At 56.8% G+C, this 24,070-nt stretch overlaps 1 protein-coding gene across 1 annotated transcript in view; it reads right to left on the reverse strand.

Moving 5' to 3' along the window:
• Positions 1-9,969: 9,969 nt before the first annotated feature.
• Positions 9,970-24,070, reverse strand: part of CD82 (CD82 molecule) — a 46,531-nt gene continuing 32,430 nt past the window's right edge. Inside the window, exons 5-10 of the mRNA XM_084894710.1 lie at positions 21,715-21,839; positions 21,527-21,601; positions 14,476-14,577; positions 11,709-11,915; positions 11,399-11,482; positions 9,970-10,863 (exon numbers count right to left, since the gene is read on the reverse strand). Coding sequence (XP_084750836.1) covers positions 10,786-10,863; positions 11,399-11,482; positions 11,709-11,915; positions 14,476-14,577; positions 21,527-21,601; positions 21,715-21,839 — 671 coding nt within the window. The 3' untranslated portion in view covers positions 9,970-10,785. The remainder of the gene's footprint in view (positions 10,864-11,398; positions 11,483-11,708; positions 11,916-14,475; positions 14,578-21,526; positions 21,602-21,714; positions 21,840-24,070) is intronic.

The following is a 24,070-nucleotide window of genomic DNA, read 5'->3' on the forward strand; positions in this document are numbered from 1 at the left end:
TTTGAGCTGCATTCAGAATAATTTCTGTAGCTCTAACTAATGTTTTACTAATTATGTCTTCAGCTTTATATAATCTCCTCTTTGCCGGGACCGGTTTGGCTCAGTGGGTGGAGCGACAGCCTGCGGACTAAAAGGTCCCGAGTTCAATTCCGGACAGGGGCATGTACCTTGGTTGCAGGCACATCCCCAGTAGGGGGTGTGCAGGAGGCAGCTAATTGATGATTCTCGCTCATCGATGTTTCTAACTCTCTATCCCTCTCTCTTCCTCTCTGTGAAAAATCAATAAAGTTTATTTTAAAATATATATATATATGTATAATCTCCTCTTTGGCTTTGAATTCTGCAAATTCAAGGGTTGTATTTTTCATTTCTAGAAGCTTGATCAATTTCCAAATCTATCTAGTTTGTTGGACTCTTGTTACTTGTTCACATTTTTAAAGTGAATTGAGGAGCTTCCTCTACAGCTTTATATTTGTCTCCATGGTGGCTTTTGACAATAATCATGTGCTATTTTTATAATAAAAACTTGGAGCGTTCATTGTGAAAGGCTGAGGTGGGGTTGGGTAGATGGGGAGTATGTTGAGAAGGTTTTTGGCATCATTCCTCACATTTAGTGGACCATGCACCCTCCCTACTCTATTTTGGTTTTGGTGGTAGTGGTGTGTGTAGGTGTATCTCAGGAGTGAACATCTCACAGGCAATCAAAATGGACCCAAGTTCCCCTCCCTGGGGCAGAGTGCTGATGGGCCTGACCTCATTTAGGCCTCACACTGGTGGCTTAAATGAGGCAGGTCTGATTATTAGCCTCATTTTAGAGAGGCGGCCCAGGTAGGTGCAGGCCCCTGCCCAGCTCATGAGTGGAGGAGCCTGTGTGAGCATTTGGATCTGTCCAGAGTGGTCTCTGGGAGCAGAGCTGCTTCAGCTAGGCAAAGCAGCCTGTGGCTGGGGGGAGGCAGGGCGATCTGAGTGTTCTAGCCTGGGGCCAAGGACCGTCAGTGTCTGTCCCCGGGGATGGCCCTTCCCCCACCCAGGATGTGTCATATTCTCAGGGGCAGCCAAGGGTGAAAGGTAAGTGGGGGGCCTGGGGAGGGGTGGGACCAGAGAAGGTGACGTCACCCCTACTCTTAGTAATGCTTTGGCAGAGCCTGAAGCTCCCACCTTAGGAGGGAGAGAGGAAGAAGGAGGGGCAGTGCTGGAGCCGACAGCTAGGAGGCTGCCAAGTCAGTGATCAGGAGCTGGCACTGTGCCAGGAGCACCCGGGACCCGGCCTCCTGGGGAGGGGCCTTCAGTAGAGGAGAGACACTTCCATAGTCCTGGGAGGAGACTCTAGAAAGCAGTGTCCATATCGAATGGATGTGGATGATTGTCAGTGGTCTGTCTGTCTCTCTCTGTGTAACTAGCAAGTCTAGTGGCCAGCTGTCCCTTGATCGATGCCTGACTGTCTGGCGTCCTGATTTCTTCACTGCTTGGTGCCCTGTCTCATTTACGTGACTGACACTTGCAGATGCCAGCAGGGATGGCCGGGATCTCTGCCTTCTTCTGTGAGACCTTCCGCTAACCTCTCACAGGTGCCTGATGCTGCCCCTTCTGAACAACCAGGGTCAGGTGGCAGGCAGCAAGGGAGGAAATGAACATCTACAGGTGCCAGGGGCCAGGAGCCAGGGCCCAGAGGGACAAAGCTGGGTTGGGCAGGGCCTGCCTTCAAGGAACTAGATTCCTACCTGTGGTAACTGACTGGCACTGGTGCCTTGGATGAGCTGGCCTCATGGGCTGGGAGAAGAAAGCAACTTGATTCTCGTCTCCCGACATCTGTTTCTGACGCATTCACTGGAGCAGTGGTTCTCAACCTTTCTAATGCTGCGACCCTTTAATACAGCTCCTCATGTTGTGGTGACCCCCAACCATAAAATGATTTTCATTGCTACTTTATAACTGTAATTTTGCTACTGTTAATGAATCGTAATGTAAATATCTGATATGCAGGATGTCTTAGGCGACCCCTGTGAAAGGGTCGTTCAACTCCCAAAGGGGTCACGATCCACAGGTTGAGAACCGCTGCTGTAGAGCCTAAGACCCCCAGAAAACACAGATATTTACATTACGATTCATAACAATAGCAAAATTGCAGTTATGAAGTAGCAACGAAAATAATTTTATGGTTGGGGGTCACCACAACACGAGGAACTGTATTAAAGGGTTGCGGCATTAGAAAGGTTGAGAACCACTGCACTGGAGGAAGCTCCTCCCCGTGCCTAGGGGAGAACTAGGCAGCCCCACAGTGTTCTGATCTCTGTTTGGTGACAAAAATGCTTAGGTCACTTTAAGTTGCAAACACGAGTCCGAGTAACCACGAGAAGCCCCTGGTCCCAGGTGGTAGTCGCTCACAACTGTGAACTTGATTTAGAATTAGTGCCCTGCCCTGGCTCTCCTCTGCAGGCAGGGAGCTGAGGGGGGTTTGACCTTCCTCCACCCAGCACGTGTCCTTGCTCCTCGCCCCTAAGCCCTCATCCTGTTCTTCACCTGTAGGGCTCCTGACTGCATGCAGGAATGCTGTTGATTCTTCACAGGTTCCTAGAGCCCCTCATTCTCAAGGAACCAGATCCTCCAAGTGGGCCCAGGAACCTAAATTTCTAAGAAGAGGCTCCAATGATTGTTACATACAGTAAGCATGGGGCACTGCCAGCAGGACGTAGCTCAACTTCTTTTCTTATTTCATCTTATTTTATTCTGGCACCAAGAAAGGGATACTTTATATTCATCCATCTATCCATCCATCCATCCATCCACTCATCCATCCATCCATCCATCCATCCATCCATTCAAAAAATATGTATTAATTGCCTTTAATGTGTCAGGCATATTGTTCCAAGCTGAGGGCAGGGCAAGGAACAAGCCAGAAGCCTTCCCTGCCCTCAAGGAACTTAGAATTCAGCCCAGAAGACCCAAACCCTAACCAGCAATTACAATTTTCTGCCAGGAGAGCCCCCTGTGGGGAGAACAGTTCCTGGAACCAGGCAGGAGAGCTTGCTCCCTCAGGCAGACGTTCCAAGCCTGCCCAGCTGCCAACTCATTTAGTCAGCGTGAGGGTGGGACCGGCAGTATGCCCATTTTTGTGAGGAGGAGCTAAAAGGTTAACTCACTTGCTGATGGTCACATAGCTCAGGAGGGCAGAACTTGGATTTGAACCCATGGCCTGTGTGTGCGGACAGGAGGCAGTGCTAGAGGAGAGAACCATGTGGGGGTGGGCATAGCAAAACCCTGATATCATTGGGGGCGTGGTCAGGGAAAGCCACTTGAAGGTTGATCCAAGGGGGAGCAAGGTTAGGCAGGAGAACAGAGGGATAAATTTTTTTTGGGGGGGGAGGGGGGGGCTAGAAGAGCAAGACTCCTTTCTGAGAGGTCAGAGCACTAGGGGAGTTTGGAACCAGCTACTTACTCTAAGACACCAGGCAAACAAGTGTGGGAGACCCACCTCACCAGCAGCTAGTGAGTCTGGCAGGTGTGGTCCAGGCATTTGCAAGGAGGCCTGCAGCAGTGAGTCTGAGCCCAGGGTTGGGAGCGGTGTGTGTGTGTGTGTGTGTGTGTGTGTGTGTGTGCGCGTGCGTGCTAGATTTACATGCCCTGTAGCCACCCACTCACCAGCTGTGTGACCCTGGGCAGTTAGAATGAAGATGACACTAAGAATTCTTAGATCTCCGTGTTGTTTGGGGGAATAATTAAGATAATGTGTGCAAAGTGCTGACAGGAAACGCTAGTTATCATTATCTGCTGGTACGTGGCTCTGAACATCCTCTCCGACTAAAAGATGAGGAGACAGAGGGCCAGAGATGGAGAGTGACTGAGGTTCTCAGCTCTGGTGCAGGCGTTTGGGCAGGCTGTCCCAGAAGAGGGCTGCCATGTGTGGAATGAGGCCTCCCCCAGCCTCTCACCTGGGCGCCTTCCTGCTCTCACAGAACATCTGCCCGGCTCCCAGGCCGCACAAAGGCTCCTGGCAGCTAGATTCTGATGGGCCAGGGCACCTGGGCTGGGCTCTGGGAACTTTTGGGAGGTCTGTGGCTACCCTGCCACCCCAGGGGTGTGACCGCCCTGGGAGCAAGAGATGGTCCGACGGACCCTGCATTCCCATCTGAAAACAGTGCAGCCGGGAGATGAGGGCTCCCGTGCCCAGTGCCTGGGGGTGGAAGATGGCTGTGGCCCAGCAGCTAAACAGGGGGCCAGGGAGATGGGTGGGGAGAAGGATGGCTGTGGCTGGTCAGCTATGGACACTGGGGAGCGGGATGGGGCCTGTGCTCCCCTCTCTGCCCCTCCAGCACACGCCACCTCCTCCTCCTGCTGCCACTCACGGCATAACTCCTGGCCATCACTGAGGCCTGGGCATCATTGAGGCAGAGAGCAAACCAGCTCTTAGAGTCGGGGACCCCTTCCAGCACCCTCATCCCCCTTTCTTTCTCCTCTCAGCCTCCCAGGCCCAACATGCCTCACACACAGGACCCAGGGGAAGTTTCAGAATCCCTTTTTGAAAAGCCACAGCTGTGGGTTCTCAACCTGTGGGTCGAGACACGTTTGCCAAAGACCACATGAGGAACTGTATTAAAGGGTCTCGGCGTTAGAAAGGTTGAGAACCACTGCTCTACAGCTTTATATTTGTCTCCATGGTGGCTTTTGACAGTAATCATGTGCTATTTTTATAATAAAAGCACCAATATCATTTACAGTGATAGAGGAAGGCGAGGCCCTCCCTAAACTCAGCCAACCCTGGAACGAATTCTATCTCCAACACTGACTAGTTAGGTGGCTTCAGGTGGTCAGTTCCCCCTCTCTGGGGCCTCAGTTTCCCCATCTGTAAAGAGAGGATGATCCTAACCACCTCAGTGTGCGCTGGGTGATGGCCTGGCATGCAAGGAATCCAGGAAATGTCACCAAAGAAAGACCGCTGTGGAATTGGGCACAGGCTCCCAATACTATCGGCTGATTAGATAGGAGGCGGCATTAAAAAAAAGAAGTGAACGGTCCCGACATCGCTGCCTTCGTCTTTCTCTCTTTAGAGGCACTGGCTGGGGTGAGAGAATGGCAGGGTGAGCTACGGCATAATTCTTGGGCAGAGAAGGCTGAGAACATTCTCAATGACGTCAGCCCCTGCGTGCAGAATATATTACACTCCCTCAAGCTCTCTCTGACATTGAGGCTGGTCTGGGAAGGAGATTCAGATCTGAGTCCAAGAAGACAGACTTTGGGTTCTAACCTTGGCTCGGCCGCTTCCTGTCAGGCAGCCTTAGAAGAGGCCCATGTCCCTCCAAGCCTGTGTGTGCGTGCGTGTGTGTGTGTGTGTGTGTGTGTGTGTTTTATCTATAAAGTGAGGGTCTCAGTACCAATTCTCAGAGCTGCTGAGAGGAAGAAATGAGGTCATCTGTGTTGTATGAGGGCCTGGGCCTGGTGTATAGTAGGCCCTCTGCAGGTGATGCTATCATTATTCCTATCTGAGGTCATCATTGCATCAGTTAGTTACTGCCGTGTAATGGCTACCCCCAAATGTGGGGGCCTAAACAACCACCGTGGATTTAGCTCACAATTCTGTGTGTCCAAGAGAACCAAGAGGTTTGGCTGCTGGGATCCCAGGGTTGCTGTCACCCTGGACGCCGCAAGCTGGGCTCACCAGGTGTGTGACGCAGGGGCAGAGGCCAGGACCCCTGCACCGCTGTCAGCTGCCACCGCTTCCCCTTCCCACGCCCCCAGCATCCCAAGGCTGTTCCCACCTCCCATCCTCCCCTGCCCTCCCCACTGGCCCCTCTGCACGTCCAGCTGTTCCTGCCACCCCCACCCACGCCCGCATCCTGCAGGAAGCCCATTTCTGTCTGCAGAGGGTGCTGCTGGAAGCATCTCAGGGAACATTAGGGGGAGGGGTGACTGGCTTGGCTCTGGGCCTGGCATTGCTCCAGGTCAGAGGGCAGATGCTAGGGAAATGACTTCAGAGGGGTCGGTGGTGGTGGGGGGGAGGGGGTGGCGAGAGTGGGCTTCCCAGGTCAGGTGCCCTCTCGCGATCCATCCTACCTGGCTGCACCTTCCCCAGAAGCCAGGAGGCTTCACCCGGCCAGGCAGGGGGCTGGGCGCTGATTCTTTCCTGGCCAGACTCTGGACCAACCAGCAGTTTCTGACCTGGAGGCACAGACACACCTGCCTGGCCTGCCCGGTCCTGTCCAGGGGATGGCAGCACTGAGGCGGGGATCCCGTGTAGCAGGGGAGCGGTCCTGGGACTGGCTTCACTGGGAAGCAGCGAGGGAAGCACATCCCCTCACTGGCCCCACAGTAACCCTGGAGGTAGGAACTACAGTCCCGTCTCAGTGATGACACTAGACAGGCGATGCCACTCTGCCAGCCGCTGTTTTGATTTCCTTTCATTTCAGCTGGGAAGGGGTTTACCGTGGGAATGGCTGATTGTGCCGTGTGGCTGGGGTGGGGGGGGCAGGGAGCTGAGTGATGGGCTCTTCCACCCTCTATCCTGTTTGTTCCACTCGGTGTTCATTATTCAGCTTCCTTCCACAGGATGCCAGAGGCCCGGGATGGGCCCCAGGGGTCCCCAGCAACACTCAGCATGGCCCGTGCTGTCGGGAGTTGGCAGCTGTGTGCATGCGTGTGCTGTGTGTGCATGTGTCGGTGGTACAGGTACGTACAGAGGAGTGTGCAAGACTCCCCGCATTCACCAGAGCACAGCTGCCACGCAGCGTCTTCGCCACCGTGTACTCAAAACCTATAACACGGGCGCAGCCTGCCCTGGTGTGTCCAATGCACGATCACTGCCAGGGAGCCCCGGGAAGTATGGGGGCGGGAGGCAGAAAGGACTGAGGCACAGACACAGGGATGGATCTCCCCGGGAGCCCCAGTTATCCCCAGAACCTGGCCAAGCCCCAAAAGGGGGGGCAGGTGGGTGAGTATCATCTGAGGCTGCTGCTCTGATAACACAGACTGGCTTAAAGGAACAGGAGCACATGCTCTCCCGTCCTGGGGCCAGAATCTGAAATCTGGGTGATGAGGCTGTGGATCATCCTCCATCATCCTACTTCAGGGCTTGGCAAGCGGAGGAGTCCCTGAGCCAAGTTAACTGTACTTCCCACCAACTGGGAGGTGTCCATTAAGTATTCACAGGATGAATGAATGAATAAATGAGTGAACCTTAACCCACAGGTTCCAAAGACCCCAGGGGGCAGCTTGGCTACTTAGGTCTCTGTCCCTCTTCAGGGGAAGGAGGCATTGGTCATCCTGGCCCCAGAGATGCCCATGTCATGAGTGTCCCCTTCACCCTGCTGCTCCTCAGCCTGGGGCCCTGCTCACCTGGAGACCCCGTAGCAGAAGCTGGTGGAGGCTCTGCTAGGACACAGGCAGGATGGAGATGGGTGGCCAGGTGCTCTCCCAGTGCAGGCCTGGAACATTCTAGGCTGGCAGACATTCTGCCTTTCTTACCCACCACTGGCCACCGCGGCTTAATCTCTCACACCTGGGAATGGAGTGAGCTCTCAGGGGCTCAGAGGCTGTGTGTGTGTGTGTGTGTGTGTGTGTGTACTAACATTCAGTGGTGCCCACACAGTCACACCAATTACTAAAATAGTGTAGTATTTCTTTACTGATTGACTGACAGTGCCCCCAGGCCAACCCCTAGGCGGCCCCGCACCTCCCACCAGTCCACAGAGCAGGCCCCCATTCTAGCTCCAGTCTGGCTTCCATTCCCACTGGTCAGTGTCCAGCACCGCCCCCCTGAGTCCAGCTTCCTAGACACTCCCAGGGCACTGACACTGGCTCCCCTAAGGACCAGAGAGCAAGCTGGCACCCACCTGTTTCCTGCCTGGCCCCAGGGAGCTGTGGGTGGGCACTGCCCAGGGGTACCTTGCCTACTGGTTCAGCAGCCAGGCCACAGTGGGGCTCATATGCCTGAATGTTGCGGGGAGAGAGAGCAGCCTTGGAGTGACCTCCATCCCCACAGAAGGCCTGAGAGCAGCTCAGCTCACTCAGCAGCTCAGAGGGAAGCTGGAATCCCCAGGTGGTCTTCAGACAGATGAAGGGCTCTAAGGCCCCCCAGGAATTAGTGAAGCTGGACTGTCCCTTCCGTGTGGAACTTCAGGCTGACTCGGGGTCCTCCCCAGGAGAAAGCAGGAAGGGGCCCCACTGCTCTGTGTTTGGTGACCAGATTCCACAAAAGTCGGGGCCACGGTCGGTCTGACAACACAGCACAACCGTGGGGTTGTCCGAGGACACCTGGGTGGTGGGAGGACGGAGGGTGCCGTGAGTCAGGGCCTTGTGGTTCCGGTCCTGGCGCTGGCACTTGCCGGCTGGGAGGCCTGGGCCTTGCCATCAGGGGTGGACCCGCCAGAGGAGGCAGCTGGGGGACTGAGCCTGCCCCCTCAGTAACTGCTGCCTTTTCTCAGTCCCCTCTGACGTCTTTTGCAAACAAGGTTTTGAGCCCACCCCCATGCTATGTGGCCAGGGCTGCACAGGAAGGCGGAGGTGGAGCTAGATTGCAACCCAGGTCCCCTGGCTCCTAATACATGGCAGAGGCACAACTCCTTTCCTCACAGATAAAAACCGACACAAGGTCACACAGTAGGCTCTTTTTGCTTTGGTCATGAAGGGCTATTGAGGTTTGTGCGTTGGAGGCTGGTTTGAATTCTAGATTCCAGCCAGCCACATTCTTCCTAGTAGCTAGGCCTGAGGAAGCCTTGGGGAAGGAGAGCCGTATAATTGGCAATAGTTCCCTTTTTTGCTTGGACCGCTGGGGAAGCCCAGAGGCAAAATTAAATATGGGTTTTGCCCAACCCTGTATAGTTCATCTAAACAACTGAAGCTCAAGGGTGGCGGCTGCTTTTGTTTTGCCATTCAACCTGGTTGAAGGCTCGTGCTGAGCTGAGCAGGATTCTGAGGCTGCAGAGAGTGATGGCCTTAAGAATAGTTGGGAGCATCTGGGCTCAGAAGAGAACAGTGATCAATTAGCGATGTCTGCTGTGAGCGCTCCATCTCCCTTTGGGGTACATCTGTGGCTACATCGAATCAGGGCCTTGAGAATCTGAAGTACTGTGATGTAGTAACCACCTCCGAGGGGTGCTAACCATGCAGGTTCCTTGCCCCCGGCTCAGAATGGCTGCATCAGAATTCCCGGTCCCTGGAATCTGCATTTCGCCAGAGAGACCACAGACCTGGGCCTGGTGAGGGACCTGCAGTAACTGGGACAACTCTCCTAGGCTGGGGCAGCAGCGCCACCTGGTGGATTCTCCTGGAATACTTCCCATCTGTTGCCCTTCCTGCCCTACTGTAGGGAAGCAAGTCCCTCCACCCAACCCCTCCCCCTCTTCCAGGGCCCCAAGAAGTTGGAGAGGAGGAGATGGTGGAGCAACACCATCTTTCCCGCTGACTTCCACACCCATCTCAGCGGAGAGGGACCTCCCGTGACAGGCCTCACAGCGGCAGTGCAGGCTCATGCAGCCAGGCCTGGGGAGCGCTGGGTCTCCCTGTGAGTACAACAAGTAAGAGCTTCCTTCAAGGTCCACATTGCACTGTAAAAGCTCCTGAATGCTGCACATCTTTTGTCATCACATTTCTTTAATACAAAAAATGCTTCCTACCTTTGTCAAAACCAGATGCTCAGACAGAGGCCAGGCTTGTCCTGCGGCCTCCCTGACCCCTCCCTCACCAGCCCACTTTCTATACCTTCTGGGGCCACCTGGTCTCAGAGGCAGGAACCTAGAGGTACGATCTACACACCTGTTTCGATATACAAATCAAATTCCAGCCACACGGGCAGCCGGGCGGATGGACCAAGGCACGGGGCTGAAGAGGAGGCCAGAGGTGCCGAGGAAGGGCCCCTGCCCTGGGGACAGCAGTGGGTGCCACCACGCTTCCCTGCAGACCCCGCCACTTCCCTCACACCCTCTCCCTCCCCTCTCGTCCTCCCGGGCCCGGGACGCAGCATCCCTGAGTCAGACCAGATTCTTACAAATTCTCTTTAATGGTCAGTCTTCAGATATGCAGCGTGCTTTACAGAGTGGCGCACGGAGCCCTCCTCACCCTGCAAAGCACAGCCTCACCCACCCACTCCCGGACGGCTCAGGTCCCGGCGAACAAGGGGCAGGCTCTGTGCCACACCCCGGGGACGCACCCCTCAGGTTCCCTAAGCAGCCCAGGGGCCAGGCCAAGCCCCCTTCAGCCTGGCCCATCTCGGCCTTGCCCCCACGAGGTGGCCCGGCAGATCGGAGTTGCCTGGCTGGGGCGGGGTCGGGCCTGGGGAGGGGTGCCTTCCCTTACGTCGTCGAGCAAAGCCTACCCTTTCCCACAACCTTTAATGAAAATAGGACAGCCAAGGTATAAGCCTTATAGTGGAAAGTCAGTTGACCCACGCGGTGGGTAGTCCCCTGACAGCCCAGGGTGCCTTATCTACCCCTCCCCCCCGTTTTTAATACATGTTCCCCCTTACAATATATATATATATATATACACACATCCCCCGAGGCAGGTAGAAACCCAGCCACCTGCGCAGAAACGCCGCAGGGAGGGTTTTCGTTGAGTTGCTCAGAGAACCCTGGCGGGCAGCGAGCGGAGGAGCCACAGCACAGCCCGGGCTCCAGGCTGGAGGCAGAGAGGCAGGGAGGGGTTCGGGCCCCGGACAGCCCCTCACTCCCGGCAGCACAGGGCGGCGCACAGGTGCCTGAGCAGTGAGGAGGGCGGCGGGCCGGGAGGAGGGAGCCAGGGACGCCCTGGGAGCCCTGAGGTTGGGGGCTGGGCGGGGAGGCGGGGGCAGCAGCTGCCTCAGTACTTGGGGACCTTGCTGTAGTCCTCGGAGTGCACGTTCCGGCACAGGCAGATGGACAGGAGCATGCCCAGGAGCTGTGGAGGGAGAGGGTGGGAGTCAGCGGAGGTGGGCTACCCAGCCCCCAGAGGCCCCGGGGCAGCACCCCCCTGGCCGGCTCCACACACAGGGAGGAAGAGGACCCTCGCCCAACTGCATGGCTCAGTGATGGAGCATCGACCTATGGACCAGGCCATGGCTCAATCCCCGCTCTGGGCACATGCCCGGATTCCAGGCTCTATCCCCAGAGTGGGACGTGCAGGAGGCGGCCTCTCGATGATTCTCTCCCATCATTGATATTTCTATCTCTCTCTCCCTCTCCCTTCCTCTCTGAAATCAATAAAAGATTGAGAGAGAGAGAGAGAGAGAGAGAGAGAGAGAGAGAGAGAGAGAGAGAGATTCCTCAGCTATGGCCTCGTGATCAGCCTGAGATTCAGGTAGCAGAGGGCCGGGGGGCAGTGCTCAGGCCAGGCTTGCCACAGCGTCTCCCCCCCCCCCCCCCCCGACATCAACACAGTAGGGACAACCCATGGGGACAGAGCATGGGGAGAGTTGCAGAGAGGGGACACAGACCTCAATGACAGCGACGCCCACACACACGCCTAAGATGGTGCCCAGGTTTTCCCGCAGCCACGACTGCACCGTCTTCATGCAGCCCTGCGAGGGAAGAACACAGCCACGTCACCCCATCAGGCAGCACCGCCGGGGGGCCACCCCAGCCTGGAGGGGCCTGTGTGTATCCTGAATAGATATATTAGTGAATAGGTGATGAAGGGACAGATGACAGGCAGACAAATGGATCAAAGGCAGGAACAACTAAGTGGAGGAGGGGGAAAGGAAGGAGCGGGAGCCCAGCCCCTGGACCCCACAGCCCTCTGCGTACCTCCTGGTACACGGGCCACTGCTCCGGGTTGTTGTCGCCACTCAGGGTCCCGTTGACGTCGGAAGCCTCGCAGAAGCCCTTCTTCACGAGTGGGCTGTCGTCCTTCCCCTGCTTCTCGCAGGAGCAGGGGTAGGTGACGGTGGTGCGGTTCATGAGGTCAGCGTTTTCGGTCCAGTTGTAAAAGCTGACCCAGCCGCAGCACTTGCCCTGGGCAGAGAGGGGACAGGATGCTCATGCCCATGCCCATCGGGCAGGCTGCCCTCCTGGCAGAGGTGGGGCCGCCTGGGAAGAGGCTCAGGTCTAGGTCTCCCTGGTCGGTCCCAGCCGCACCTCCAGGACTTGAGTTGTCGAATTTAAGTTTTGCTTCGGCTTCTGTGAGCCACGAAGAATGTAAAGGGACTTTCGGGAAACACATACCATACACTGCTAAACAGTAGGAAGGAAAAAAATCAGGACATAACTAGCAAAACTAGGAAGCGGAACAGGAGGGAAGTTCAGGTTGAAAGGCAGAACACAGCGGTGGGGACAGGTAGGAGGGCAGATGGCACTCGGCTAAGGGTGCGGGGTCTGGAGTCAGGCTCCTGAGTTCAAATCCCAGCTCTGGCACCTACCAGCTGCTCAGCTTTGGTCAAAGTACTGACCTCAGTTTCCTCATCTGCAAAATGGGGTGATACGTTTTCTAACTCTCTGTGACTAGGACTAACTTGGACGAGGCGCAGTGCCCTGCACAGATCTGGACAGCACAGTAATTGCTTAGGAAAGGCCAGTTCCACTGCCAGGGGCTGGGCCCATGCCGGAAATGCCCCAGGAAAGCAGAGTGGGGCAGAGTGGGGGCAGGGCTCCTTTCAAATCCTGGCCTTGCCCTGTACATGGGCAAGCCGCTGCCTTTCTCTGGGCTGGACTCCGCCCCTGGAGAATGGGATGGCAGTAACCACTAGGCTAGGATCCCTGGGAGGACTACATGAATTGCATGGGTGAGCTGGGTGCGCTGCAAGCCACGGTGCCCAGCACATGGTCAGTTCCTCACCTGCTTCCTTCCCATCTCAGTGATGAGTCCCTGCCAAGCAGCCCGGTCGCCAGCAGGGGGCGTGCCAAGCACCTCCATCTCGGGCGCTCTGGGGCTTCGGGTTGTACTTTTTATGTTGCCTTTGCCTATCTGCCTTCTCTCGGAGATCCTCCCACAAAGGGGGGCGGCTTTCCTTGACCTTCCACTGCACCAGGCGGAGCCCTCCTCTCCAGCACCTCGTGCTGAGGTCCGAGCCCGGACACCACCCACCCTGTGTCTCAGTGGCTGTGCGTGGCGAATAAAACACCACGTAAGTGCTAAGTGCTGCCTCAGTGCCACGGGCTTTACAAGTTCACCCCACGAATGAATTTATGACTATCCAAATGAGTATGGACCCATAGCCCCATTTTATAGGTGAGGAAACTGAGTCTCAGAGAAGGTCTGGCCAGGAAGGGGCCGAGTTAGTATCCCAGTCGTCAGGAGCCTGACTCACAGTCTACATTCTTGACCACCTTCCCAAGTGGTGCCTGACAGACATCAGAATCACCCAGGGCCTTGCCAGCTCTGTGGATGTTCCTCAGCTCCCAAGGTCTCCCTGCTACCCCAGGCTCCTTGAAAGGTAGCACTTGTTCATCCTGGGACAGCCACTCCCTCCAACCTGAGCAAAGCACCTCAGGAATTGTGGGTCACACTAATAGGTGTGACGACCACAGGCCCCTGTGTGCACCCAGCCCTCCAGGTGACCCAGGCCCTCCTGCCTGGCCTCACCAAGAAATCCGAGAGGCACTCAGGCCAGAAAACACGCTCCCCCTTCGCAGCTCAGAAGATCATGCCCACGTCTCCTGGGCAAAGTCCCTCCTCAGTCTCCAGACGCTCCTGCCAGTCGGTGCCAGCGGCTCCTACATGATTGCTGTGCCCAGCGTCCTCCGGAGAGAGGAGGAGGCTGCTGCCCAGAGGAGGGATCCTGGCCAAGGGCACAGGAGAGAGGAGGCTGCTGGGACCTGATCACTGAGCTGATGTGTATGTGATGATGGCTCACCACCAGGGCAGCTGGGAGCCTGGTCAGATGGCCATTCATTCATTCATTCAGTCAGTCAACCAGTTATTTATGCAGTCAGTCAGTTATTCCATCATTCATTCATTCAGTCAGTCAATCAGCCATTTTTTCGGTCAGTCAGTTATTCCATCAGTCATTCAGTCAGCGTGCCACGTAGTCCTTCATTCTGTTAGTCGGTCACTGGTCTCCGCCTCTCCCACTTTAATTGAGGTGGAATACACATACGCTAGTGTACACGAATTCAATCTGTGAGTTTTATCTGCGTGCCGGCATAACCACCTGGATCAATGACTAGAATATCCTCTTACCCCAGAAGTCCCCACTGGCTCCTCCCTAGAGGTAGCCTCCATTCAGGCATGGCACCCCGTTTCTTAACCTCCAGGGTAGAGCTCCCAACACTGGCCAGCTGGCTTGTGGTGAGAGGGCCGAGAGTTGACCCCTGCCCTCTGGCCACAGGTGGGAGCACTGTGAGCCATGGGACAGCCTCTAAGACCCGGGGCCCCTGAGCAAGGAGCTGTGCTGGTGGCTGAGGTGCCAGAAGGCCCCCTTCCACCCCCACCCCCGCATCAGATACACACTCACACAAACTCACTAGCTAACCTATTCTGCCAGGTGCATGCAGGCACACGGACGACCAGACCCAGACACAAAGGAACCCACAGGCCCGGAACCTCACGCTGGCCACCCCTCCCCACGCAGCTTACCTGTGCCTGCACGTAGTCCCAGCCCAGCTGCAGGCTGTCCTCCTGCCCGTCCTTGTAGTCCCGGATGAGCTTGGTCACGATGCTGCCCATCTCCTGCTTCACCTGCGGAGAGGAGAGCTGGGGTCAGGTCTGATTTCTGGAAACCCATGCCCACCTCTGGTCACATCGACTTAAACCGAGCCCAGGGACATGCTCACGGGGCCACAGCACTTCATTGTCCATTCCAACCACTCTCCTGGCACTTCCCATTGGTCACCACGCTATGCCCAGTGCAGCTAGGACCACTCCTGCCCTGCAGTCTATTCAGCACTCGGCAGCCGCAGGGCCCTTTAAATGTGAATCTTTCCATGTCACTGCTGAAAACCACCCCCAGTCGCTCCCTGCAGCTCTCGGGACAAATGCCAACATTCTCTCAGTGCCCACAGGGCCCTGCCTCTTCTGTCCCCTGATCTCTGCAAACCTAGTTCCTTCTGTTCCTGTCCCCTCTGCTTCCATTCCACTGGTCTCCTAGCAGTCTCTGTGCTAGGCTCTCTCCTGCCTCAGGGCCTTTGCACTTGCTGTCTCTCTGCCTGGAATCCTCTTCCCCCAAACATCATCATGACTCCCTTCTTTACATCCTTCAGGGCTCTGCCCAGACGTCACCTCCTCAGACAGACCTTCCTGGACCACCCTGCAGGATAGCGTCCCTCCCCTCCCCACACACTCCCAGCCCTCCTTGTCTTGTATTTTCTCCATAACATCGTCATGATGTGATCACTTGTTTCCAGGATTTATCAGCCCCACTTCTCCCCCCTGAGAACATCGGCTCCGTGGAAGCAGGAATTGTGGCTGTGAGCCCGGCCAGAGTAGGTGTGCGGTGTCCACAATAAGGAACATGTGCAGAACCGCTGCTATCTGCACGCACCCCAAAGTCCTCATGCACTCACCCACAGTCCTCATAACCACCTCTATCTGCACGCACCCACTGTCCTCATGTACGCAACCTGTCTACCCTCACACCTGCCCTGGGCCCCACAGAATCCACATACTGGCAGTGCTGGTCGCCATGCTCAGGAATTCAGAGGCCCACAGTGAAGAAGAGAAAAGCACACCCGCTTTTCACTAAACGCACAGAGAAGCACTGATTTACAAATAAGGCAGATGAGGAGTGCAGGATCAAAAGAATTCACCCCAAAGGCCTCTCACTGGGGTCCTGAACCGAGGACCTCACTACAGCAGCTTTTCAGGAACGAGACAGCTGAGCGAAGGGAAGCAAAGCGAAGCCAGCCCAGACGGCTGAGCACAGGACTTTCCCCAGTGACTAGAACGGCCCCATGTGGGACGGGGCCCCGGAGCCAGTCCTGGCCTGGCCCCACCGGGCCTCTCCCGTGGACCTTGCCAAGGCCCGGCTCAGCATGCACAGGCTGGTTGTGGTCTCCCCAGGGCAAGGGGCACCGAGGACAGCCGCACACCTGCCCCTCAGTCCCTGAGAAAAGGGGGTGAGGGAGCGGGGACAGGTGCTTCCAGGCAGGGGCTTTCACAGCCTGGCTCCGAATCCTGCGCGTGGGACTTCCGCCAGCGCCCCACAGGCAGCCTCGCCTGCTGTGTTCAGAGAAACCACATCCTCCGGATGGACCTGCGGCCTGGCTCCTGGGCCTCCGTCACGAACCTGGGGAAACCAGCCCGAGGGACTCGCTCTGCCCTCTCCCTCTCGGTAAAACGCTTTGCATGTCGCTTCTTGCTTACTCCCCAGAGCTCGCTACAGTTCACCACGCTTTCCGGTCAGTAACAACAAGCCCCGTGGCTAACGTGGACCAAAGGCTTGCTTTGCACCAGTGCTGAGCTAAGCACTTTTTGTGCGGCATCTCACTTCAATCCACAGAGCAGACCTGTGATCTGGGTACTAACCTTGCTCCCTCGTTTTAGAGATGCAGAAAAGGAGGCTCAGAGAGGTTCGTTAACTTGCTCAAAGTCACACAGCCAACAAGTACAAAAGCTGAGGTTTGAATTGATTAAAAATCCCAAGCTTTTTCCCATTCGGCTCTCCTGGCATTTTAACCACATAGCTATTCCTTGAAGTGGGTCATAGCACCATTAAGAAGGGCCCAGAGAAGCCTAGTCGTTGGCCTCTGCCACATAGCTGGGGCTGTCCACCTGCAGATCTTCTATCTTTCTGTTCCCCACCTCTGCCCCAGGGAACGGGTGATCTCTGGGGTGTGGAAAGAAGGGGGTTCCCCAGAGGCATTTGCTTGGAGAGCCACCTCTCCCACATCCTCTCACGGCCTTCCCCCACTCGTCCAGGCTCTATTTACACCCCAGTGTGGTTGCCACAGCGGCCTGGACTTCCCTGTTTCAGGCCCTCCTGAAATGAGAAGGTGATGGGAACTGTGTGCTTTTCACTGACACGGGGTGGTTTCCGTGGAAACACCACATCATCCTCCAGCCCAGAAGGTGGCTGAAGGCCACGGCAGAGCCACAGGGCCCACGGCTGCAGGGCTGGTTCAGCTGGCAGCTGATGTCTGGGGATCCCAATCCCAAGGCCGTGTTGGGAGCCCAGGGAGGTCACCCTGGCAACCGGGCGACTCCTGAGACAATGAGGGGCAGGGAGATAGAGTGAGAGGATGCTCCCCATCTCGCTTCGCCTCCGCAGCCTGCCTCTGGTTCCTGACTGCCCTGCATCCATTCTCCCTTCTTCTTAAAATAACAGCTCCTTTCCTTAAGGGGCAGCACCCCTCAATCCATCCATGTGCCTGGCAGGCCTCCTCCCTCCCCACCCCCGCCCCCCCACCTCGGGGAGAGAGAAGGAAGGAGCACAGCTCTGCTGACCACACTCTCTGAGGACCCCAGGGCAGCTGGCTCAGACAGTGCCCTGACCCCTCACCTCCAGCTCCCACCCAGACCATGGGAGCCCCTCCCCTGTCAAGCTCTCATCCCCCAGGGCTTCTCCTGAGCCCTTGATACAACAACAGCATCTGTGCAGGCTGCTGGGCAGGTCGGAAGTGTGTCCTGCGTGAGTGCAGTCAGCCCGGTGCCTGGCACGTCACAGGCGGCCCTCTGAGCCCACTTCCTTCCTCCTGACCTCCCACCCTCCACCGCCTGCAGGGAACACGTCAGAACCCCAGACTGTCAGGTCCCCGGAGGCTCAGAGAGGCTGGGGAACCTGTCTAAACACACACAGCAACCAGTGGCAGAGCCCACCCTACCAGCCAGGGTCCCAGAATCCCAGACCTGCCCTTTGCTCACTCAAGGGAGGCTGGATAAACAGTCAGGCGAGGAAGCAGCCAGGGGAATCTCAACCTCGCACTTCCGGTCCCACAGTCCTTGCTGATATCAATATGGATACCAACCACAGGAACAGCTGTCATTTATTGATCCCTTACTAGGCATCAATGAAGTTAATAATGGTGACAGCAGCAATAACACTTGCAATGATGCCAGCAAACATCTGCTCGGGGCCAGCACCACACGGAGCCCCTCCCCCATGTCAGCGCCCTTCACCTTCGCCATGGCCTAGAAGGTGGCTCTTGGGGCCCATGTGCTCCGGCATTGAGACCCCCCAAGTCTCACAGAGGGATCAGGCTGTGTCACAGCCCAAAGTCTCTCCCATTCCCATTTCCCGGGGGACACCTGAATGGGGTACACAAAGGCCACAAAGAACCCCACTTTGGTTCAGGTCCATTGTGCCACCAAATGAGCTGCAATTTTTATTTTTTTATTTTATTTTATTTTTTGCGGGGGGAGAGCGATTTCAAAATGGTTTGGGGTTTCAGAATTGCAGACAATTGCTTATTGCCATTTGACACACAAGGCAACCGAGGCCCAGAGAGGCTAAGTAATGTGCTGAGGGTCTCAGCGCAGAGGTTCCAACATGGGTGGTGACTCTGGAGTCAGACTGGGCCACCTCTCTGTGTTTTATAAACACGTTGCAGTCGGTGCACCTGGGTAGGGGTGGGGTGAGGGTAGGGACCAGGCAGGTTTATTCCTGATTTATAATCGAGGAACCCAAGGCCGGAGAGCCCACGACTTTGTCCAAGGACCCAGCTGCCCTCGGCTCTGCCTTGGAAACGAGGGGCAGGAAAGACAGATGGCAGCCCAGGGGCTCCTTCCCTCCCACCTGCCCAGGGGGCCTGGAGAGGGGGGAGAAGCCCCCTGCCGTGGAACAGGCCTTTCCTTCAGCCTCCCCCCACCCCCCCACCCCGCCCCCAGCTGGGCCTCATCTGCAGGAATAAACACCATCAAGGGCATGTTTAGTCTTTAGCTGGGATTTACAATGTGTCGGGAAAGAAAAAATAAATCATTCATTCCAACTTGGGCGATAGGGTGGCGCCAGAACTTCCCCAGAAAAGCCAGAAAATTTCCCTTGCCTTCCAGAGCGGAGGTGGGTCGAGGGGAGGGGGCTGGGACCAGGGGAGAGGGGCATCGAGCCTGGGAGTGGTGGTGAAGGAGGCAAAGAAGGGGACAGATTGGGGGGGGGGTGTTAATGGTAAGATATGTACACATATAATACCTTAATAAAAAAGAAAAAAAAGAAGGGGACAGAGTCTAGCCTGGAGTCAGGAGGGGCGATCCTCCCCTCCCCACCCCAGCCCTGCTCTGGAACTGGGGACACCTCGGAGGTGTAGCTCATGGGCATCAGCCAAGCAGAGAGACTGTACCATCCTGTGGGCAGGCGGCGTGGTGCAGGGGGAGGCGTGGGCCTCGAGGCACGGGAAGTGGAGCGAAATCTCCACTCTGACACCTCCAACCTGCGGGTGCCCGGACCAAAAGTCACTTTGCTTTTCTGGGCCTCGGTTTCCTAAGGTGGAAAATGCTTGCAAAACTGTGACGTGCGTCAAGTTATGAAGTCAGCTCCTGGTGTGTGGTTGGTGTCCGCAGATGGGCACCACCGTTATGACTGAGAAACGGGGAAACACACAGGGGTGAGAAGGTGGACTGCCCTGACACCCTGCAGAGCTGACTAGCTTCTGAGTCATAGGAACCACCTCCTGGGAGCCCAGTTCTGATCTAACCTGATGATAATATGTGGCTGACTGAATCCCAGAAAAGCCCCAGGGACTGATCCTAAAACTCTGTCCCTGGAAAAGGACAGTCCCTGCCCTAAGCATTTGCTTCCTGGGTGATGGCCAAACAAGCTTCCTTTCATCTACGGGAACTTTCCCCTTTTTGCCTTGACTGCCAGGAAGCTCAGTGTCCCAGTCAGCCCTCAGTGACATGAGAACCTCATCCCATGGCTTCAGGAACAGTGGTGTCTGTCTCTCTCTCTCTCTCTCTCTCTCTCTCTCTCTCTCTCTCTCTCTCTCTCTCTCTCAGTGTGCATTCTGATCTCTCCAGTGTGGTTTTTGGTAGGAAGTCAGGGCCAGTCCTCCTGGGAAGCAGGCTGGGTGTGGATTGTAAATAAGTGAAGCAGATTCACGTAGGAACCACCACAGGGAAAAACTTCACCTGCGGGGACCCAGAAGCCAGGTTGTTGGGGTTTGAATCTCGGCTCTGCCATTTACTAGCTGTGTGACTTTTGGCCAAGTTGCTTCACCTCTCTGTGCCTCTGCCTCCATATGTGAACATGAGGGTTTTCCCATCCATGATCCCAGGGAATTTCTGTGAGGATCGGATATTAAATGCAGCAAGTGAACACAGCATGCAGTTCCAGGCATGTTCTAAGTGCTACCTGTGGATGGTGTCATGTTTTCTCAGCTTCCTTCTGAGAGGGAGTGGAGGTAACTTGACCTTCCAATGGTAAGATGCAGGAGCCCACGTGGCTGCTGGCTCTGCACCTGCTCAGTGGACCAGAACTGTAGCCCTGGAGGAAGGCAGGCCCCTGCCCGGCTGGGCCCCCTCAACTCCTCCTGGAGCCCGGGAGCCTGAGCTCTCCCTACTCTGGCCATTGACCTGCTGGGTACCCTATGCCCTCACCTGCAGGACGAGATTCTCACACTTGGGAGAGCGTGGTGGGGATCAGTGAAAGAATGAATGCAAAGTGGCCAACACGGGCCCAGCATTGGTTTGTGCTGACCCAATGGAGGGATGGTGGAGGCCACGGTGACTACTGCTGATGTTGCTCCTGCTATTCGTCTCTCTGATCATCTGCTTCCCTGTCTGACAACGCAACACTTACGGTAACAGAGCTGCTGTGAGGAGACACTGTGTGTGTAAAGCTTCTAGAAGTTACCATGTGCACACAGTAGGTGTTCCTTAAGTAATGGTGATCACTACCATTGGCTGGCTCACCCAGCAGCCACTCCCGGCTCCTTGTGTCCCTATCTTTGGGGTCAGAAAGCCCAATATACTCTCAGCCACCCTGAAAGCCAGGCTGCCTTGGTAACACAGTCTGGGGCACATTTTTAGGGGCCTCGTTCTTCTTCCCTGGATCTGGTCACAGCAGCACAACATGGGGCCGGGGCAGCCACCTTGGGACCACAAGGCAAGTGGCATGCTGTGGAAAAGCCGTCACAATGAGGATGCTGAAGAGACAGCCAGGACCATGGTCCCTGAGCTTCCACACGTGACTGCTGGCTACGTCCACCGGCGCCCTTAGAGCTGAAGCCCGGTAAGTCTCAAGCTCTCTTTCTTCCTCAAAGCTGCGCACCTCCCCTCTGACACAGGGCCGGTGCTTTTACGGACAGTCTCCTCCCTGGGCCTCCTCTGTGGGGGCATGGGTTTCACAGTTGCTAAGGAGCCTTCACATCAATGGAAACGTTTATGGAGTCCTTACCACGCCAAGCACTCACATAACTCACTGAACCCTCCCAGCAACCCAAAGCATTCGATTTCATTCTTGTCCCCCCGTTTACAGAGGGTGAAAAGAGCAGCGAGAGGCAGGCAAGCGGCTTGCGCACAGTGGCTAAGGCCTAGAACGAGGTGGGGCGGAGGAGGGTCCTGGCCCAAGAGGGACTCTGCCCACAGACTCTGCCTTCCAGGCTAAGGGTCCGAGGGTGTAACCACATGGAGGCTGCCTGCACCCACTGGGATCTTCTGGGCCAGCTGAGGCTCCTAGTCTACCCCCAACCCCCCCCCCCCCCACACACACACACAGGACCGACCGATGCCGGCTGGGGACAGAGGGAGGGGTGCGTACCTTGTCCATGTTGAAATAGAAGAGGACGCCGGCAGCCACCTGGGCGATGAGGATCAGGAGGAGGAAGGCGAAGTACTGGGGACACAGAGCAGGCAGGTTAGCTAGGACCTGGTCCCCCCCTCAGGAGCTCCCCACCCAGGCCGGACCGGGCGGGCTCAGGACAGGGCAGGCGGAAGGCGTGCACTCACCAGCCCCAGCAGGCAGCGGACCTCATTCACCGCGCCCACACAGCCCAGGAAGCCCATGATCATGGTGACGGCCCCCACGCCGATGAAGATGTAGGCGCCCATGTTGAGCGACGGGGAGGAAGCCTCTGGGGGATGGAAAGGAGGGTGTCCCGTCAGCCTGGCTGTCTTGCTCTCAGGAAGTACAGAATCAGGGGCAGGGCCCGGAGGTCGGGGTGCTGGGTCAGCTTCCCAGCAAGGAGCCTGCTCCTCGCCCCCTCGGGAAGCTGCCTGGATGTGCCTCCCCCCGTCTATCCTCGCCGCCATCCCTGCTTTGCTCGATCTCCTCAGCACCATCCAGGAGTGAGGAGACGACCTTTGACTAATGTCTCTTGCTCCTTCCTGTCTGCCGTCCCACAAGAATGAGAGCTCCTGGAGGGCGACTCGGTTGGCTCCTGCTGAACCCTCAGATCCCAAGTCGTGTCTGGCACAGCAAAAGGATGGGTGGACAGCTGCTGGATTAACGAACCACGGACTGGCAGGTCCTGTTGGGGCCACCGACACCGCTGCCCGCCTGCCTCCTCGTCCATAAACAAACACCAGCCTCTCCTGCCCACACCCTGTGTTTCGGGGGCTTCGCGCAGGCCACCTCCAACTCTGACCTAACTGGGCACAGCCACTTCCAGCTGAGGGAACGGAGGCTCGGAGAGCGGCACCAGCACACACCAGACTGCGGTTTGGAAACGTGCGGACTTCCGAGGCCGCTCTTTCCACCAGTGCACGGGGCACATGTCCTGGCACAGGTGTGGCGTTCGTTCATTCGTTCAAATGTTGGCCAGGTGCTCACCACCTGCCAGACACTGTGCTGGCTGCTGGGGATGCAGAGTCAGACGGCAGAGGTTCCCACACCCAGGAGCTGACATTATGTGAGGTGGGGGACGGGAGGGGAGGGGAAGACAACAAGAAAACAATACAATCTTCTGGCTGCAGAAAGGGCCATGGAGGTGCTAAGCCGGCTAACGCAGAGAACTACAGCACAGGGAGTGAGTTGCCGTGTGGGGAAGGCTGGTCTGAGCAGGTGACATCGGAGCTGAGACGGGAAAGGAGAGGTCAGTCGAGTGAAGACCTCAAGTGAGGGGCAAAGCATTCCAGGCAGTGGGAACAGCAGGTGCAAAGGCCTGAGGAAGGAGTAAGCTTGATGTATTTGAAGAATGGAAAGAAGGGGGGAAAGAACGGGCCAGCGTGAGTGACGGGGGAGTGTGACAGGCGATGGTAAGAGTCCCTCCCCAGGGCCATGGACAGACAAAGCCCACCCCTGTGGGTGGAGAGGGGCGGTTCTGTGCAGGCATTGGACCAGCATTTCCCAAGAAGCCCAACAGATCACCCAGGGCAGAGCACATGTCCATCTCTGGCCTGTAGGCCTGAGGCTGGGACACACCAGGAGGTCAGGGCAAATGTGCCCCCACAAGCAGGGGCTGAGGGCTCACTCCCAGGAGGCAGCTGGGAGCAGAGGCTGGAAACCACACTAGCGATCGGAGGAACTTCCTAGGGATATGGATTCGGATTTCTGGGTGCAGCACAAGACTGCTGGAGTCTGCATGTTCGGTGTGCTTCCACAGGGTGGGGGCACCGTCGGGGCTGGCCCAGGGAGAACACAGGCCTGCCCCTGGGGGGCCTGGGAGGCCACCGAGGGGGTTAGCGCTCTTAAGGAATAACCACACCGCTGGAGTGTGGGTGGGAGGAGGGCCTGATCCAGCTCCACTTCCTGGTGGCAGACAGAATGTTCTGGAACTCAGGAAGAGCCTGGCCCACCCACCCCACTCTCAGGGTGCCAGGGCAGGGCTGCCTCTGTCTGGCTCCGCACAGGCCCTGCTGGGTGAGGGTGGGGCTTCCTTTGGTTCCAGGCCCTCGCCGCCCTGGCCCTGGGCAATCTCCATGGGCCGCAGGAGCCCACAGATCTCACTTTTCCTGCACTTCCTGGGCTTGGGTTCCGGCAGATCCTCCCAGCCACGGCTCCTGGAACAAAGGAGCTGGCGCTGATGCTGTGGGCAGCCCCAGCAAGGCCCTTTATCCATCGTCCTGCTTCACTTCCTCCACAGCCCGCGGGGGTGGGCTCACATCCTGATTGGTGCCCGTGCCCGAGGCCCAGAGAGGCTGAGAGGCAGCAGGCCAAGATGGCCAGCAGGCCAGGCCCAGGGCTGAGACCCTGACTCAGGCTCTGCCCCTGGGAGGCAGCTGAGCCTCTGGGTCCTGGTTTCTCAGAACATTTCGTCAAGACCAGTTCCTCTCCTCACCCAGGCCTCAGGCCGGCCCCTATCTGAGCCACTGGCCGAGGAGGGGACCTGTGACTATTCCAGGGAGACCCATCCACTGGGTGGCA

The sequence above is a fragment of the Pipistrellus hanaki genome, assembly GCF_964339955.1.
Source record: "Pipistrellus hanaki genome assembly, chromosome: 9".
Taxonomy (NCBI): domain Eukaryota; kingdom Metazoa; phylum Chordata; class Mammalia; order Chiroptera; family Vespertilionidae; genus Pipistrellus; species Pipistrellus hanaki.